This window comes from Berghia stephanieae, chromosome 10, assembly GCF_034508935.2.
Source record: "Berghia stephanieae isolate SIO BIC M18660-M18661 chromosome 10, UCSD_Bste_1.3, whole genome shotgun sequence".
Lineage (NCBI taxonomy): Eukaryota > Metazoa > Mollusca > Gastropoda > Nudibranchia > Aeolidiidae > Berghia > Berghia stephanieae.
In genome coordinates, this window is record NC_088369.1 from 24,442,205 (window position 1) to 24,461,794 (window position 19,590).

Consider the following 19,590-nt stretch of genomic DNA (forward strand, 5'->3'; position numbering starts at 1 on the left):
GGTTAATTTCTGTTCCTTTTAGTGAAGAATAAATAGTATATCTTGAATTGAAGAAAACTCGAAGGTCCTTATTTGTCATCATAATTTAGTTCTAAATTTACTTTTAGGGGGTCTTATTCCTCCCGACATAATACACCGTTTTGAAACGCTTGTGTCACAGTTAATGCATGGTTCAATATCAGAAAAATTCTGGGTAAATTTAATACAACCAGCACTTCATGAGTGTGGACTAAGAACAGAATAAAAACACCCACATTTTAATCTTATGAACAATATACGATTCTTACATTCTTGCTTTTTGGAAAACCGGACGTGTTCCCAACCGCTGCACGAGATTGCGAATGCGCGTTGAGAACAAAGTTTGAATTCCAAAAAGTAAGAGTGTAAGAAATCATTTATTCTCTTCTTCAATCGATTCCTATTTCGTCATCTTCGAATAAAAGACACGTTCAAAAACATTTATATATTACTTATTTTTAAAGAATCAAATTTTTAGTGAAATTTAACGATTTTTTATCTGATGCCACAATTTATTATTGTAAGCATGATATCATTACATGTTATTATTTAGGGAGACGGGGAAACAATAATGAATTTATAACAGTTTGGAAGAAAACAAAATACCAAACGAGATAATTTATCAAACCTGTTATAATATTCAGTTTTAAGGATCTGAACAAATGTATAAAAAAGGTAATGAATAGAGGTGCCTAAATGAGTCAATAAAATGGAGATAAAGATAAAGGGAGTAAATCTGACTCATGAAATGAACAACACAAAATAAACGACGTTTCGGTCTTTGCCCAAAGGCCGAAACGTCGTTTATTTTGTGTTGTTCATTCATGAGTCAGATTTACACCCTTTATCTTAATCTCCATCATGAAAAAAGGTGTCAGACAAAGCAAAAAAGAAAAATACAAGAAAAAAATTCATACCCCCCAAAAAATAGTCTGCCTCCACAGGGGATCGAATCTCAGACCTTCTGGTTACGGTATAGTGGCAGCACGTTTGACCGGTAATCCACAGGCTTCCAACTGGTATAGTGGCAGCACATTTGACCGGTAATCCACAGGCTTCCAACTGGTATAGTGGCAGCACGTTTGACCGGTAATCCACAGGCTTCCAACTGATTTGTATTTATTACTTTGACACAATTAAATTTGTATGCGAAGTAAATGTCGTGATTAAATAGATCGACACATTCTGATTGACAAAAATATCGCAACAAAAAGTTTTAAAATGGTATATATTCTAGTAATTAAGATATTGAGATAAAAATATATTAAGAACGTTGGTTAAGATATATATATAATATATGTGACCCTTCGCCTCAAAACGGTATTAAGTCGGGTTGGTTAGTTGAAAATTGAATTTATAGCCAGAAATATCATATTTGTGTTGAGTTTTTATGATTTATTGAGGAAAATGACAACCATATTTTAGGGTGCTAATGCCAACAATTTATATTTTTGACCAGTTTAACATTAAATCTATCTTTTAAGCATCTGGTTCGTTCCGACATAATACCGTTTTGAGACGATGGGTCACATATATGTATCTATCTATCTATCTACACACACACACACACACACACACACACACACACATATATATATATATATATATATACATGTATGTATGTATGTATGTATGTATGTATGTATGGATGTATGTATTTTATGGTGGCTAAAATAAAACAACCAACATTTCCTCCAACACGGGCGTTTCGACATTCGAAGTGTATCTTCAGTTAGGTGACAAATAAAGAAGATCACTCAACTGAAGAGACGCCTCGGGTGTCGAAACGGTTGTATTGTTGGACGAAATGTGAGTTGATTTGTACTCATTTTATAATGCTCCGGATTGTGAATTTATAGAGCACTGTCAGAACTACAGTATCCATCAATTATATATCGAAGATCGGCGGATCAAACCTCTAAAGTCCCGATTTTCACAATCGGCGGATCTAAACTCAGAAGTCTTTATACGAGCTTTGCGCACATTCTCTGAAAACTGTAAACGAGCTTTGCGCACAAATGTGCGCAAAGCTTGTATGTAGCACAAATGTGCGCAAAACTCGTATGTAGACTTCTGAGTTTAGATCCGCCGATTGTGAAAATCGGGACTTTAGAGGTTTGATCCGCCGACCTTCGATATTATAATATGAGGGTTGGCCAAAATGGCTTTTTCGTACCATTCGCTACAACATCTCCAATACACAGTTATTTTGTAAAAACCAATAGCAAAGTTTGCTTTCATCAATTTCTTTGTTTGGACTAATGAAAAAATAAAGCACGAGCTGACGATGGGGCATTATAGGAATTGTAGCTTTTTTAAAGTGTTGAAATAGTATGGACAAAGTGGGTAGATCATACGGTAGAGTCACGTTGTCGTACCAGTAAGGTCGCGGGTTCGAGTCCCGAGTGTTTTTTTTTCTGTATTGTCATCTGGCACTTTCATACTCACTTTATTTCTTGTTATGGACAAAGTTCATACTCTGGGCACCTTTTTAAAAAAACTTTATAGAAGATTTTTCTACAATTCTCTTTGTGTTAGATTGGTTTAATATTTGTTATTTAACCGAAAGAAACTGATAAAGTAAATTTTATTATCCGTTTAAATGTTCGAATTTTTGCATTTTCGATTTTCAAATGATCGAAATTTGGATGTTTCGACTTTTGAAATGTTCAAATTTTTATATGTTTCAAATGTTCAAAATTTAGATTTTGAAAGTCGAAATCTTCAATTTTTTAAAAGTCGAAATTTCGAATTTTTGTATGTTTCAAATGTTCAAATGTTAAAATTTAATTTGGATTTTTTGAAAAACAAAATCTTCGAATTTTTGTATGGTTTGATTGTTCAAATGTTCAAAATTTTGATTTTTTTCCAAACTGAACTAGGCTCTCTAGTATTTAAGTATTTTTGTGTCGAATATTACGTAAAAGACCTTTTGGCATGTCCTCATGTATACACATAATAGATCATTAAAAACGATACACAGAGCACTATGCAAATGACATAATGTGGCGTATCACGTCAATCTGGTTCAATAACAAGATATGATAAGACTAAATCAAAATGATCACATATAGATATATATCAGGATGAGATAAATAACAAAATATCACATTTATTCTGGATTTATATTTCACAACACTGTGTCTAAGTATAGCCATCGCTAACTGACACGGTCTGACACAAAGAACCCACTAGGACTTATAGTTTGACGTCATTTTTAAAGTTTTTGTACCGTCTAGTGAGTTGTCCTTAGTAGTGGTCACGGAATTGGTTGAACTATTGAATACAACTCACGATTTGTTTTCTTTTATGGCCCAAGACTTGTCTTTTGACGTAATTTTTTAGTCAGTGTCAGGCTATAAGTTAACGATGGCTACGGTCTGAGGCCGTGCAAAAATGTTTGATATCCTAACATTCACCACATAAAATATACACCAGTACTGAGTCATTTTGAAAAACCAAGGGGAACTATTTTGTGCGGCTATGTGGTCTTGTGGTTTGCATGACACTCGCTTTCGGATCGGAAGGTCCTGGGTTCGAGCCTCGCTCGGCGCGTAGTTGAGTCCTTGGAAAAGACTCTGTACTCACATTTTCTCACCGTACTCAGGTGTAAATTGAGTACGTGGTCGTTAACAGTGTTGTCTCTGTCGAAACAAAAATTGTATTATTGCCTAACATTCGTCATGTCTCGTTCTACATGTTACGTTTTGCTGCTGGTCAGGGACCCTTTGTACTCATTTTACACCTGAGTACGGTGAGACAATGTGAGTAACGAGCCTTCTCTAAGGACTCAATTATGCGCCGAGTGAGGCTCGAACCCTTCCGATCCGAAAGCAAGTGTAATACCACTAGACCACATAGCCGCATCGAACTATTATGATTTTAAAAAATATTAAATTCCCTTTAGTTATCCCATTGGGTAAATTTATCTCTATCGTCTATTCCAAGAGAAGACTGGAATAACCCAACAGTCAGCCATACTGCAGCGCCGCAAATTGATATAGGATTAGATGACTTGATCAAAGCCACACAACACAGCGCAGCGACGGGCGATCGAACTCAGGACCTTTCGGGTACGAAACAAAAACCGTACCTCTGAGCCACGTTGCCCCTTATCTGATGCTAGATCATCAAAAATATATTATTTACACAGTGAAACTAAAGAAAATGATTTTTTCGCTTTGTTTTTCAAGGTGACTTAGAACTGGAGAGTCTTTGTTTTTGTTGTTGTTGTTGTGAATGTTACGAAAACAATGTCATGAAACAGCTTTATCTAAGTTCATAAAAGGTACAAAAAATCAAAGAATATAATTTAACCATTTTACAATCATCTTCAGCCATCGGTATATCATTCTGCCGCGCTGTAGACTATATATAATATATTTTTGAAAAACGAAATCTTCGAATTTTGTATGGTTTGATTGTTCAAATGTTGAAAACTTGGATTTTTTTTCCAAACTGAACTAGGCTCTCTAGTATTTAAGTATTTTTGTGTCGAATGTTACGTAAAAGACCTTTTGGCATATCCTCATGTATACACATTAAAAATAATACACAGAGCACTATGCACATGACATAATGTGGCGTATCACGTCAATATGGTTCAATTTCAATAACAAGATATGATAAGACTAAATCAAAATGATCACATATAGATATATATATCAGGATGAGATAAATAACAAAATATCACACACACACACACATATATATATATATATATATATATATATATATATATATATTATATATATGTGTGTGTGTGTGTGTGTGTGTGTGTGTGTGTGCGTGTGTATGTATTTGATTGAAGGGAGTAAACTGGATCCAAATTACAGTTGGGTACTCGACAGATTCTTGGAGCTTACTATTAATTTATTTATTCACACCTGTTGGAGAATGAGTAAAAACACGGAGTGAGAATAAACAAATTAATAAATATATATATATATATATATATATATATATATATATATATATATATATATATATATATATATATAGTCAGAGAAATCGTTCTTGAAATAATGATCTAATAAATCTTCCAATTGCCAAAAACTCTCAAAAGTTGGGAGATCAAAAGTCGTCCCATGTTTAAGAATTTTTGACTAGGTGAGGGTCATGTTTTAATCGATCGATATTTGGAGGACAGGTTTCCTGGCCAAGTTTTAAAATGTGTGTGTGTAGTTTTTTTCTTTTTAGAGTACCACATAATCGGGGTTTAAAAAAAACAAAAACAAATTTGAAAAACGGGCAAAACATAAAAAAAAATGTGTTTGTCATGATACGGCTTTTTATATTGTGTCCAAATGATTATAAAACGATATCAACATCAACATTTTATATCACAATATCGATACTGCACCAGATTATTCGGTGTGCCCCGTATTATGCAACGAAACTTATTTTAAACCAAACATGAAGGTATCGTCTTTATAATACCTAAACAATAATCCAGTACTGCAGTGCAACAAGTATGTATCGATATTGTAAAATAATATTAGATTTGCTCCGTATTATGCAACGGCAGTACCAGAAACTTATTTCAAACTAAACATGTAGGTATAGAACAGTAAAGTTTGCTGCCCCAAACGTAAACAAAGGCCGAGAAGCACATGGCAAACCACATGTTCCTGTCTTGACAGCTCACGTTCCAATGTAAATAATAGAAAGAAAATAACCTTTAAAATTTGGCTGTTAGGTGGCAAAAGAAACACATATTCATAAATACTCGATCATGCATCAAATAATGTCTAGATATGGATATTTTATGGAACAAAAGGTAAAATTTATCAAAAGTTACGTCTATCTATTTTAGACCAGAGCAAATTATTGCGCTGGTATGAACAAAACGAGAATTATTCGGAGCCTGATTTTCAGAATAATTTAGTCTTATATTATTATTTCTGCAACTGTTAGATTTTATGTAAACATATTTTCAATACTGAAAGTGTATTGCCTACAACTCAAACTACAAAATTGGGAGACCTATATTGTGCGTAAATTATTCCGGTCCTAACGGAAATCGCTAGCAACTTGTTATTGTTTACGTTTGGGGCAGCAAACTTTACTGTTCTATAGTATTTATTTTAAAAAGCAATAATCGAGTACTGCAGTCTAACAATTATGGAATTATATGATGTAAAACATATCGAGAGGATTTCATTAACAACAAAATTAATTACGTCCTTCCGTTCCGACATCACAAGATCCCGTCGCCTGGGCATTCCACGAATGAATATAAATAATACATCAAACAGGATGTCCGATGTCAACAGGAATCACCCACGCTGTCCGAGTGAGCAAATTAGGGTTTAATAATCTTGGCCAAAGAAAATAAAACGGAAGTGCCAGAAGCGGGGCTCGAAACTGGGACCTTCAGGGTCACAATGCAATGCCTTAACCTCTCGGCCATTGAAAACAGGTATTTTAAGTTTTGGCCAGAAAATCGTCCCTCAAACATCATCGATCAAAACGATCCTAAGCTTGACATAAACTCTCAAACGTCGAACTTCGCGAGAGATCACAGTTTGAAAGTTTTGCCAAGAAGGACAACTTTCTGACCAAAATTTCAAATACCTGTATCGTTCTTATATATATATATATAATACAACAGTTTGATTAAAAAGCTGTTAAAATAATATTACTCTCCGATATTGTAAGAAATTATATTCCCGCTTTACACTGTAAACGACAACTCATGATAACAACTTCTTTTCCAACTATACATTGAGTTATTTCCCTTGAGATCAAGATTTCTTTATTGTGTCTTGTTCCATGGGGAAATTTTGAACTAGATAATAATATATTGCCGTACTCAGGGAAAAAAAAACCCACCCATATTTAATCATTTGGCCAGAAAACTCGCGAAGTCCCAGGTTTGAGTGTTTTTGCCAAGATGAGGGTGATTTAAATCGATCGATATTTGAAGGACGAGTTTTCTGGCCAAATTTTCAAATTGTTTTTTTCATAGTATGGCAGTATAGATGGTGCGACTTCAATCTTATTTGAACATACCGTTAAAACGTTACTGGCAATGTATTTTTTTTTTAATGTTCTAATCCTCGGGGTGGGTTGTGGTGAGGAGGGGGTACTGCTTATAAGAGTCTATTAATTCAATGATTATCTCTCTCGCTCTCTCTCTCTGTCTCTCTCTCTCTCTCTCTCTCTCTGTCTGTCTCTCATTCTTTCATTCTCTCTCTTTCTCATTCTTCCATTCTCTCTCTCCCTCTCATTCTTTCATTCTCTCTCTCTCATTCTTTCATTCTCTCTATCTCTCTCTCTCTCATTCTTTCATTCTCTCTCTCTCATTCTTCCATTCTCTCTCTTTCTCATTCTTCCATTCTCTCTCTCCCTCTCATTCTTTCATTCTCTCTCTCATTCTTTCATTCTCTCTCTCTCTCATTCTTTCATTCTCTCTCTCATTCTTTCATTCTCTCTCTCTCTCTCATTCTTCCATTCTCTCTCCCTGTCATTCTTTCATTCTCTCTCTTTCTCATTCTTTCATTCTCTCTCTCCCATTCTTTCATTCTCTCTCTCTCTCTCTCTCTCTCTCTCTCATTCTTTCTTTCTCTCTCTCTCTCATTCTTCCATTCTCTCTCTCCCTCTCATTCTTTCATTCTCTCTCTTTCTCATTCTTTCATTCTTTCTTTCTCTAATTCTTTCATTCTCTCTCTACCTCTCTCTCTCTCTCTCTCACACACACACACACCGTTACCTCTCTCTTTATCTCTCCATCTTCCTTACATTTTTGTGCGTAAATGTTGTTCCAATTCCAGGTCCATATTCCTTTATATCAACTATTCAAACAGTGGGCAATAGCCTTATGAATTAAATGGTTTACCTATAATGTGACGGGTTATAATTTTAGATTGTTATGCGAGTGATAAACATAAATGTGTACCCCAAAGTTTCATCATCATCACCATCATCATCATCATCATCAACATCATCATCATCAACATCATCATCATCATCATCATCATCATCATCATCATCATCATCATCATCATCATCATCATCATCATCATCATCATCATCATCATCATCATCATCATCATCATCATCATCATCATCATCATCATCATCGTTATGATCATCATCGTTATGATCATCATTATCACCACCACCACCATCACCATCACTATCTTCTTCTTTTTTTTTCTTCTTCTTCCTCTTCTTCTTCTTCTTGTTCTTCTTCTTCTTGTTCTTCTTCTTCTTGTTCTTCTTCTTCTTCTTCTTCTTCTTCTTCTTCTTCTTCTTCTTCTTCTTCTTCTTCTTCTTCTTCTTCTTCTTCTTCTTCGTCATCATCGTCGTCGACATCATCATCATCATCATCATCATCATCATCATCATCATCATCATCATCATCATCATCATCATCATTTTCATCACCATCAACATCATCATCATTATAATCATCATCATCATCATCATCATCATCATCATCATCATCATCATCATCATCATCATCATCATCATCATCATCATCATCATCATCATCATCATCATCATCACCATCATCATCATCATCATCATCATCATCATCATTATCATCATCATCTATTCAGTAACTTTATAACGTTGATGAAAGATAGTACAAAGAGAGATTTCCTCGTGGTCCTTTCAGTTGTTTTCTTAGGAAGAGCAACATTTTTTCATTCATTCCTGGTTGTTGTCAATGAATTACTCCGTCAGAAATATATTCCAAAGAATACAGCCAAAGACTTGTTACTGTATAAACAAGTTATCATGTTCACAGTTTATGAAAATCTACGTTCAAAATCAATAATCAAATAAAAAGGTATTACACAAGTTCTGTATATATTTAAAACATACACTTTGTTTACAGCTTAAACGAGTATTGTTTAAAATTTAAATAAAATCATCCATTAAGTTTACCACGAACCACTTTGTATAGTTAAACACACGCTTTGTTTATCGTTTAAAACGAGTATTGTTTACCATTTAAAACAAATCATCTTTTAATGTGAACACGAAACCGCTTTGTATTTTTAAACACACGCTTTGTTTATAGTTTAACGCAAATTTAGATTTTCAGTTTAAAACAAGCTTAGTTGATAGTTTAACAACTAGCCTTGTTTATACTACAACACATGCTTTCTTTACTGTAAAACGTAAATACTGTTTACTGTTTTATACAAGCTTAGTTGATAGTTTAGCACAGCCTTGTTTACAGTACAATAAACACCAGCGTTGATTGTCGTGTAACACAAGCTTCGCCCGAAGTTTAAAAACAAAGTGAAGTTTACAAATTATCACACGCTTTGTTTCCATTCTAACACAGAGCTTTTATTTATAAATAAACATTTGCGATGTTCATGGGGTAACACTAGCTTTGTTCATAGTTTAAAACAGGTTAAGTTTACTGTTTATCACAAGCTTTGTTTCTGTTAAACATAGACTCTGTTTACAAAGTTTACACAAACAGTGTTCATTCCGTAAATTTACCTTTACTTGTAGTTTAAAACAACCATCTTTGTCACCGAATTTAAACAACACTTTTTTTTCTCTCCATTGAATCACTTCATTGTTATTGTAGTCATGTGAAGATGAGAACGGTACACAGAGACGTAAGAAGCAGAACGAAACCGGAAGTGGTTCCGTGCAACACGGCCTGGGATGACGTGGACGCTGCTACTCGGCTGCAATTGCCGTACAGTCGTGGAGATGCTGAAAATGGTGTGTGTTTGTGTGTTGGGGGGGGAGGGGGGGGGGGGTTGAGGGCGTGGGGTGAGAGAAAGAATAGGTAATTCATGATATTGGACTATATTAGATAAATAAATTTGTAATCATTTTAGATAAATTAATAATAAATCTATTTTTTAAAAATTGTGCAGTGAATTTCCATGTGTTAAACATGCCCAGAGAGAAGCATGGTAACCGAGTCAACGGGCCTTCCATCAACAAAACTAAGCTGATTTTAGGATGACATTGCATCTCTCTCTCTCTCTCTCTCTCTCTCTCTCTCTCTCTCTCTCTCTCTGTGTGTGTGTGTGTGTGTGTGTGTGAGTGTGTGTGTCTATCTATCTATCTATCTATCTATCTCTGTGTGCGTGTGTGCGTGTGTGTGTGTGTGTGTGTGTGTATGTGAGAGAGAGAGTCTATAATGGATCAACACACAAAACTATGTGTAACCTTAAACGTTTATAGTCTGGTTAATACAGTTTAGTGAGAATCACTCACAAACGTGGATGGCAAAATACAATAACAAAGGCTTGAGTGACATCATCTTCGTTCTATCTATAAGATAAATATCTGAACAAGTGTGTATGAAAGGTGGTAGCACGTCTGACCGGTAATCAGACGGTCTGAGGTTCGATCCCCAGTCGAGGTCGACTGATTTTTTGGGATGTTTTTTTTTTCTTGTATTTTTATTTCTTGATTTGTCTGGCACCTTTCATACACACTTGTTCAGATCTTTATCTCGCACTGGTGCCCGTGCCTTAATTTCTTAATTTGATATTTTCACAAATATGTCTTACTGGCTTCCGCAAGTTTCGGTAGGTAATGTTCCCAAAATGCACAGCGCTGAGTCAAGAATCCATTGCGTACGGATGTTGATGGTATGACGTCATCACTCCCAGATTGCACGATGTCCAAATCAATGTTCAAATATGCCTGTCCATTGTGGAGATATTTTGGCCATTGGCCACTGTCAACTTCTCCTGGGCCGATGTTTGGGTTGCTGAAATTTAGAAATGAGCAATAAAGAAGAGAACGTTAAATGGAGCAGAAAATATTCGAGAGATTTTAGTTTCATAGCTCAAACGTTTGGAGTGGGCAGTGATCATTTTCAACCTCTCTTGGGCCGATGTTTGGGTTTCTGAAATTCAAAAATGAGAATTAAAAACAAGAACGTTATAACGATGGCCAGCGGATCAAACCTCTGAAGTCTCGATTTTCACGATCGGCGGATCAAACCTCTGAAGTCTCGATTTTCACGATCGGCAAATCAAACCTCTGAAGTCTCGATTTTCACGATCGGCAAATCAAACCTCTAAGTCTCGATTTTCACGATCGGCAAATCAAACCTCTGAAGTCTCGATTTTCACGATCGGCAAATCAAACCTCTAAGTTCGATTTCACGATCGCAATCAAACCTCTGAAGTCTCGATTTTCACGATCGGCAAATCAAAACTCTGAAGTCTACATACCAGCTTTTTGCACCATGCTTGATTTAATCTGAAGACCTCAGATGTCTCTGAAGTCCGATAGGCCCCCAAAAAACATTATAAAAAATGGTGCGCACTGAACATTGTGGTATGACACTCGCCCTAGGACTGGAAGGTCCAGGGTTCAAGTCCCGCTTTGAGCGGCGCATAGTTGAGTCCTTGGAAAAGGCTTCTTTACTCACATTCTCCCACTGTACTCAGATATAAAATGAGTACCCTGTCGTTAACAGTGTTGTCTCTGTCCAAATAAATTATAATATCGCCTAACAGGCGTCATGTCTCGTCGTGCATGTTAAGTGTTGCTATTGGTTAGGGACCCTTTGTAAAGCGCTTTGGGCACGTTTAGTGGATATTGCGGTATTTTAAAGAAATCAATTAAGTTCAGATTAACTCTGTGGAAGAGAGCTACTCACCCAGTTTTGGCAAAGTTCGTCCACATTTTCATGATCCGCTTGCTGAGTTTTCTCTCCATACTGGAAAATCCGAGTGACTTGAGCAGGGGTCTCCCAAAGACGAAAGAGATTTCATCGCCATGCATGACGCCCATCCAGCCAGGCCAGGGATGGTTGGACATTCTGTGACTGAACCTACACCAAATAGAAATAGATGACATTTCCACTTAGGGCAAAGGTCCCTATTTGCAGTAGTAGTAGTAGTAGTAGTAGTAGTAGTAGTAGTAGTAGTAGTAGTAGTAGTATTGTAGTAGTAAGAGTAGTAGTAAGTTATAGTAGTTAAGGGCAGCAGTAGTAGTAGTAGTAGTAGTAGTAGTAGTAGTAAGTATTAGTTAGTAGTAGTAGTATAGTAGAGTAGTAGTAGTAGTAAGTAGTATATAGTAGTAGTAGTAGTATTATAGTAGTATAAGTATATAGTAGTATAAATAGTAGTAGTAGTAGTAGTAGTAGTAGTAGTATAGTAGTAGTATAGTATAGTAGTATGTGTAGTAGTAGTAGTACTATAGACTACTACATATAGTAGGTAGTAGTAGTAGTAGTTGTTGTTGTTGTTGTAGTAGTAGTTGTTGTTGTTGTAGTAGTGATAGAAGAGACTTGACCAGGGGTCTCCTAAAGACGAAAGAGATTTCATCGCCATGCATGACGCCCATCCATTCAGGCCTGGGATGGTTGGACATACGGTGACTGAACCTAAACAAAATAGAAATAGAGGACATTTCCATGGAGAGAAAGATAAAGAGAGTAAATGTGACATATATAAGGGAACGACACAAAACAAACGACTTTTCGGCCTTTGGCCTTTTTCAAGTAAACACAATATCATATATTATGATTCAATATGTAACATATTCGTTGTACGAGGGCTGCCCCAGAAATAAGGTAAGAAGAGCCATATCTCCTGAACTAATGATGATATTCGAAATCTGTAAACCGGAGATTAAAGATGATTTTTTGTTGTGCATCAGTGTTAAACGTTTCAACACTAATTGATGAACAAGATTCTGATCTGCATAAAAACAAAGATGGTTACTCCCATAACTGAGTGGTCCAAAGAAGAAGTTCGATGTAATAAGGTTTTGTGCTGCAAAAGGTTATTATCCTTCTGAAATCCATTAGGATTGGTAAGCGTGTATGGAGAATCTGTGATGAGCTTTAAATAAGTAGTTTTCTGGTTCAATGAGATTCAATAAGGTCGATCAAATGTGCATGAAAAGCAACGCGCAAAGCGATCTCCTTCTGTCCATTCACAACAAAATGTCCAACGTGTTGAGACCCTCATTCGTGAAGACAGGGGGCTGAAAGTTCGCGAAATTGCCCTTAGACTTGAACTGTCAAAATCTGCTGTCAAAAGAATAATCAAGCAATTGGACTTTAGGAAAGTTTCCGCTCGGTGGGTCCCAAAACAACTGACAGAAGAGCATCAGGCAAAGCGTGCAGAAGTGTCACAGAACCTCCTTCAACGAGTCCATGATGAGCAAGAAATGCGAGTTGGACCTGATGGAGACCTTGGGCCTGCTGACCAGTCTGTGTGCTTTTTTGACCATCAGATCACTGGTAATGAAACCTGGGTTCACCACAACACGCCAGAAAAAAAAGGATTCGATGATCTGGAAACGTCCTTCTTCCACCGGCCAAAAAGTTAAAAGTGCAACATTCAGTGAGAAAGTTGATGGCCACCGTGTTCTGGGATACCAAAAGTGTTCTCTTGATTGATTTTCTGCAACCATGTCAGACCATAAACGCTGTCAGATACTGTGAAACTTTGAACAAACTTAAAAGAGGCCGTACGACGAAAGAGACCCGGTCGGCTCAGCAGAGGAGTCGTTTTTCAACACGACAATGCCAATCCCCATACTGCAAACCTGACAAAGCACTGGTTCCAACGGAATGCCTGGGAAGTTTTACTACATCCTCCTCATAGCCCAGATCTCGCCCCGTCAGATTTGGGCCCCTTAAGAGACACTTGGGTGGAAAAAAGTTTGAGGACGACGATGAATTGATTTCAGAAGTGAAGAATTTCCTGAAATGTCTTGACGTCATTTTTTTTATGGAGGGAGTATTTGCCCTCCTCTCACGATAGAGGAAATGCATTGATCAGAACGGCGACTACCTTGAAAAGTAAATGAATGATGCCAAAGTTTATACTGTAAGTTTCATTCAATTCCATTCACAACTTTTTGAGTTACGAGGTCACTTACCTTATTTCTGGGACAGCCCTCTACATGCATTTTCTGCATGACTGTTAACATGAGTTTTGAACCGGAAGAGAGGAAGGTTTGGTGTCACGACTTCTGCTTCCCCTTTAAGGCAATTCTTGTGATAACTGATGTCTGAAGTAAAGTGTACGTTATTATAGAGCTCATAGAGAGGAAAAATGAAGGTGTTGAAAAATTGACTTCAATTCGTACCTGTCGGTGGCTGGAGGCGATCTGGGCCATTTCCAGCACACTGCAGGACAACGAGAGTGAGTTCCATATCCGCATCTGTACACGCATACATCCTGTTTGTAGTTGGAGGCGATCTGGGCCATTTCCACTATACTACAGGACAAATAATTGCTACTGTCCGTTTCACGCTAAGAAACCGGGATAAACTCCGGCTCAATGGCTCTGAAGGACCACTACTACTACTACTACTACTACTACTACTACTACTACTACTACTACTACTACTACTACTACTACTTCTACTACCACTACCACTACTACTACTACTACTACTACTACTACTACTACTACTACTACTTCTCTACTTACTACTACTACTACTACTACTACTACTACTACTACTTACTACTACTACTACTACTACTACTACTAATACTACTACTACTACTACTACTACTACTACTACTACTACTACTACTACTACTACTACTACTACAGGAGAAAGAGTTAATTCAATACGTACCTGTACATATAATAATCCTTTTGGTAGTTGGAGGTAACCTGGGCCATTTCCACAACACCACAGGACAATGAGAGGAAGTTCAATACGTACCTAACTTCATACATCCTGATGGTATTTGGAGGCGATCTGAGCAATTTCCACCACACTACAGTACAAGTAATTGCTACTGTCCATTTCACGCTAAAGAAACCGGGATAATTTCCGACTCAATGGCTCTGAAGGACTACTGCTACTACTACTACTACTACTACTACTACTACTACTACTACTACTACTACTACTACTACTACTACTACTACTACAGGAGAAACAGAGTTAACTGGATACGTACCTGTACATATATACATCCTGTTGGTAGTTGGAGGCAATCTGGGCCATTTCCACCACACCACAGGAGAAAGATGCATCTCCCACTGCATGTTCTATCCCATCTCGGCGTCTCCTTTTGTCATCGGAATCAAACCAATCCGTGTAGTAGAACCTGGAACATCAACAAAAGAACGGATAGATAGTATGCGCTTGGCTAAGAAGCTGACAACATTGCCATCCGGAAGTATAACGGACCAACACACAAAACTATGTCTAACCTTGAACTTTTATAGTCTGATTAAATAATACAGTTTAGTGAGAATTACTCATAAACGCGGATGGCAAAAAACAATAACAAGGACCTGAGTGACGTCAACTTCGAACTATCTATAGACAATTAGATAACCACGCCTTTCGGACACTTGTCATAATGTAAACAGTAGCAGTGACTGGTAAACATAGAAAACTACACAAGTGGCATGTGTCTAAGTGAATATTCATTGTTCTACCACTTGGTCAATAGAACCGACACAGAAAACTATGTGTAAATTGATACGTTTATAATATGCTCGATAAAATCGTTTGATAACTAATCACCCATTTGGCGGTATAAAAACAATAGTCTTCAACAGTCGTAATGTCACTTCCTTCCTATTGACGTATGGTAACTTAGTAACACTGGCTCTAAACTATCGGAACAATGGCGGACGCCGTATGAAATATTTCCCCGGCGAGCTTAAACGCGTATCCAGAGGAAAAAAACCCCATCAATTTGATCATGTATTGACTTTTACACATTCTGATCGCAAGGCATATGAAAAGGGAATGAAAAGTTCTAGCCAGCATGAAGAATAAAAAGTAATGATTTTCTTTGTTTAGAACCAAGATGGCCGCCGTTGCCGGGCGCGTGACATCAGACTATTGAATCCAATTGCAACGATCAGAGAGAGATCGATATCATTCACGATATTGTTTATAAAAACCAACTATGATTGTCCCAGCACGTGTGAAGGTGTGTCACAATTTCCATGTTTTGATTTGTCAAAAATCGACTGGTTAATTGAAGGAAAGAAATTGATTTCATTCAGCTCTCTCTTATTGTTTTTAGACAGCCATTTTTTATGAGTAGTTCTCACTAAATCAAATCAATCAGACTATAAGCGTTTAAGGGTACTCATAAGTTTGTGTGTTGGTACGTTATATGTGGCTGGCGGAAGTTGTGAGTTTATTAACTAAACGAATAGCAGCAATAGTTTAGTCTTTTTGATGTATTTTTTCTGGTTTCTGTTATGGCCACAACACAGAAGACGATTAAAAAGATTACCAACCAGCTGTCTTTTACACCTTATTTCACACCAATAAAATGTGCGAAAATATTCTGCAGCTGTTGAACAAAATTTTTATTCAACACGTTCAAAGCATTAGATATTCAACGATTACGTATTTACTGAAATGATAGGGTTTTCTTATGAGAGGGGTGGAATACTCCGTAAATAGTGACATCACCGTGCAATAAAATAAGTGACCAAACAAACACAATTTTTTATCCTCAAACCATCAAACGTTAAATCTAATAAGGATGTGATAAAAGACAGGTGGTAGCATTATCAAAACATTCTCTCCCTCCCCCCTCCCTTTGTTGCTGTTATTTTATCGCGTATAAATAAATGAAAATCTTTTGAGGGCTATAATAAAAGATTGAGGCAGTGTCGTTGCTCCATCGTATTGAAGAAATCAGACGTTTGATTCCAAAACTAATTCATGCTTTGTCTAGCCTCGTGGAATGCTTAGGCGATAGGATCTTATGATGTCGTTGCAAAGGGGCGTAATTTATTTCTTTTAATTCAATTAACATATGTGACCTCTTGTCTCAAAACGGTATTAGGTCGGGATGGACCATATGCCAAAAGTCAAGTTATAGTTAAATGGTCAAAAATATGAATCGGTATTTAGCACAGTAAAATATGATATTCCTTCTCCTCTCTAACGCATATAAACTCAACTTAAGCATGATATTTCTGGCCACAAATTCCATTTTTAGCATCTTAATCATCCCGACTTAATTACCGTTTGGAGACGAGGGGTCACATATTATAAAACCTACTTGATGGCGTCCAGTCCGAAATGGTTGAGTTCCCTAGGATATTGTGGGTAGTACATGAAGAGATCTTCCATCAGGGAGCTGTAGGAGTCTGAGGCGATGAGGCTCTCGGTTTCCAAGTTGAAGTGGTTCTTGTTGGCGTACACGAGAAGCCAGGAGCCTTCGTTAGCATTGGCTCCCAGTAGAAGTGGTATCTTTTTGAACTCTCCGTTTCTGAAACAAACAAAAAACACGATAAAGATAATTGCGTGCTAAATAATATATTTTTATATAATTTACTTTGTGAAATATCATATGGTATTTAAATTAATAATTAATAATAATAATTAATAATAATATAATAAAAATAATAATAATAATAATATAATATATATAATAAATAATCTTATTGTCCAAAAATGGCAATTTGTCATTTGGTTTACAAAGTTTAAAATTAAAACTACTAGATCTATACATAGATTTATAGATAAAATACATGAATAAAATAATATATAAATAAAAATGAAGGTGACGTTTCATAAACAGTTTCGAAAACCCATACATACTCTCCCTTACTCACACGCACACCACTACACAATACACACACACACACACACACACACACACACACACACACACACGCAAGGACGAGCATAAAAGCGGGGAAAGCTGTAGAGGTATAATATTGACTGACAGTAATGATCATCTATTTATAAGGATCAAAAATTGTACTGACATCGCGTTATTTATTGCTTTAATCGCTTTAAAGTATATGAATATATATATATATATATATATATATATATATATATATATATATATATATATATATATATATATAAATCTATGCGTAGGTTTATAATACACCAAACATCAACAGTATCAGCTTTTTTTTTTATTAATGTGCCTTAAGATATTTCAGAACAAGAGGGGCGAAGTGGCTAGGTGGTAAAGTTTTGCACTGTGATCCGAAAGGTCCCGGGTTCGAGCCCCCACTTCAGGCACTTTCGTATTGTTACTTGGGCAAGATTATTAATCCCCAATGTGTTCACTTTGGACACCATGGGTGATTCCTGTTGACATCGTCAAACACTGCTGGAAGGGCGTAGGGAATATCCAAAATTAAGATGTCAAACACTTGAAATTCGTTTTTCTTATTATTTTATCTAAATTCACTTTTTTTTGGGTGTCATTCATCCCGACATAAAACCGATCGGATACGGTGTGTCACATATTATATAAAACGAATTTCAGACGATGGGTTAAAATTTAATTTGAAATGTTTTACCTTAGGTACTCCATGGGAGGCTTCGATAAGAATGTCCCGTCAACGATTGGAACAAATGGAAACTGTGCAGTCCCGGAAGTCACATGGCCCTCCTCCGTTGGAAATTTCGAGGCAGGAACCTTCCTAAGACACGCCAAAATCTTCAAATCGCTGCGATCCGTCCGACACCCTAGCCTCTCAGCAAGTTGCAAGGATCTCCTTCGGCCTTCTTTGAAGGAGATAGTTGCCCAGTTCACTTGTGGTGCAGCGCTCTGGAGGATGGCCCTGTGGAAAAGACCTCGGCCGATGGGAGAGAGCATCAGGAGACCGATGCTCGCAGCGCCTGAACTCTCTCCAACCAACGTGACGTTATGAGCGTTTCCTCCAAACCGGTGAATGTTTCTTTGTATCCATTCCAGAGACATTCGTATGTCCATGATCCCTGCGTTCCCTGGGGAATGTGGAGCTCCCAAGCCAAAATACCCGATGGATCCAACCCTGAAACGTGTGAGTGAGAGGAAAAGATAAGAAATCGATAAAAAAGGAATTGGGCAATCGGTGAGGCTATGTGATCTTGTATGACAATCGCTTTCCGATCGGAAGGTCCTGGGTTCGAACCCTGCTCGGCGCATAGTTGAGTTCTTGGAAAAGACTCTTTACTCACATTCTCTCATCGTACTCATGTGTAAAATGAGTACTTGGGAGGTAACAGCGTTGTCTCTGTCCGAAAAAACATTGTAATATGGCCTAACAGGCATCATGTCACGTCCTACATGTTCAGTGTTGCTGGTGGCCAGTGACCCCTTGTAAGGCGTATTGAGCACGTTAATTGGATATTGCTCTATATAAAAGCTCAAGTTTCTAATAGGTTTGCGTCTCCATTGTCATTAAAGTCAAGCAATTTTAACTGGTCGTACAGTAATTATTGATACAACTAGTCGCGTCGTTGTGCCTTCGGATGAGGTGTGAATTGAGTTAGTACTTGGCGGTAGTCAATGCTTAACCATCGTTAACTTATTAGATAGATAGTATGCGGTTGGTTAAGGAGCTCACAACATTGCCATCCGGAAGTATAACGGACCAACACACACAATTATGTGTAACCATGAACTTTTACAGTTCGGTTAATACAGTTTAGTGAGATGTACTCATAAACGTGGATGGCAAAAAAAAAATAATTAAATAACAAAGACCTGAGTGACGTCATCTTCGTTCTATCTTTAGACTGGCACTGACCAAAAAGACGTCAAAAGACACGTCTTTGGCTGCAAAAGAACAATTGTTTCCTTCAGCTCTACTAACCACAACTCACTAGACGCTGCACAAACCTAAAAACGTTCAACTGTAAGTCTGAGAGGGTTC

The 19,590-nt window shown here is 37.0% G+C and overlaps 1 protein-coding gene across 1 annotated transcript in view; it reads right to left on the reverse strand.

Annotated features, from left to right (window-relative positions):
- Positions 1-8,251: 8,251 nt before the first annotated feature.
- LOC144980860 (acetylcholinesterase-like) overlaps positions 8,252-19,590 on the reverse strand; it is a 56,697-nt gene continuing 45,358 nt past the window's right edge. Inside the window, exons 6-11 of the mRNA XM_078928741.1 lie at positions 18,250-18,726; positions 16,986-17,195; positions 14,904-15,053; positions 11,624-11,797; positions 10,521-10,723; positions 8,252-9,708 (exon numbers count right to left, since the gene is read on the reverse strand). Coding sequence (XP_078784867.1) covers positions 9,578-9,708; positions 10,521-10,723; positions 11,624-11,797; positions 14,904-15,053; positions 16,986-17,195; positions 18,250-18,726 — 1,345 coding nt within the window. The 3' untranslated portion in view covers positions 8,252-9,577. The remainder of the gene's footprint in view (positions 9,709-10,520; positions 10,724-11,623; positions 11,798-14,903; positions 15,054-16,985; positions 17,196-18,249; positions 18,727-19,590) is intronic.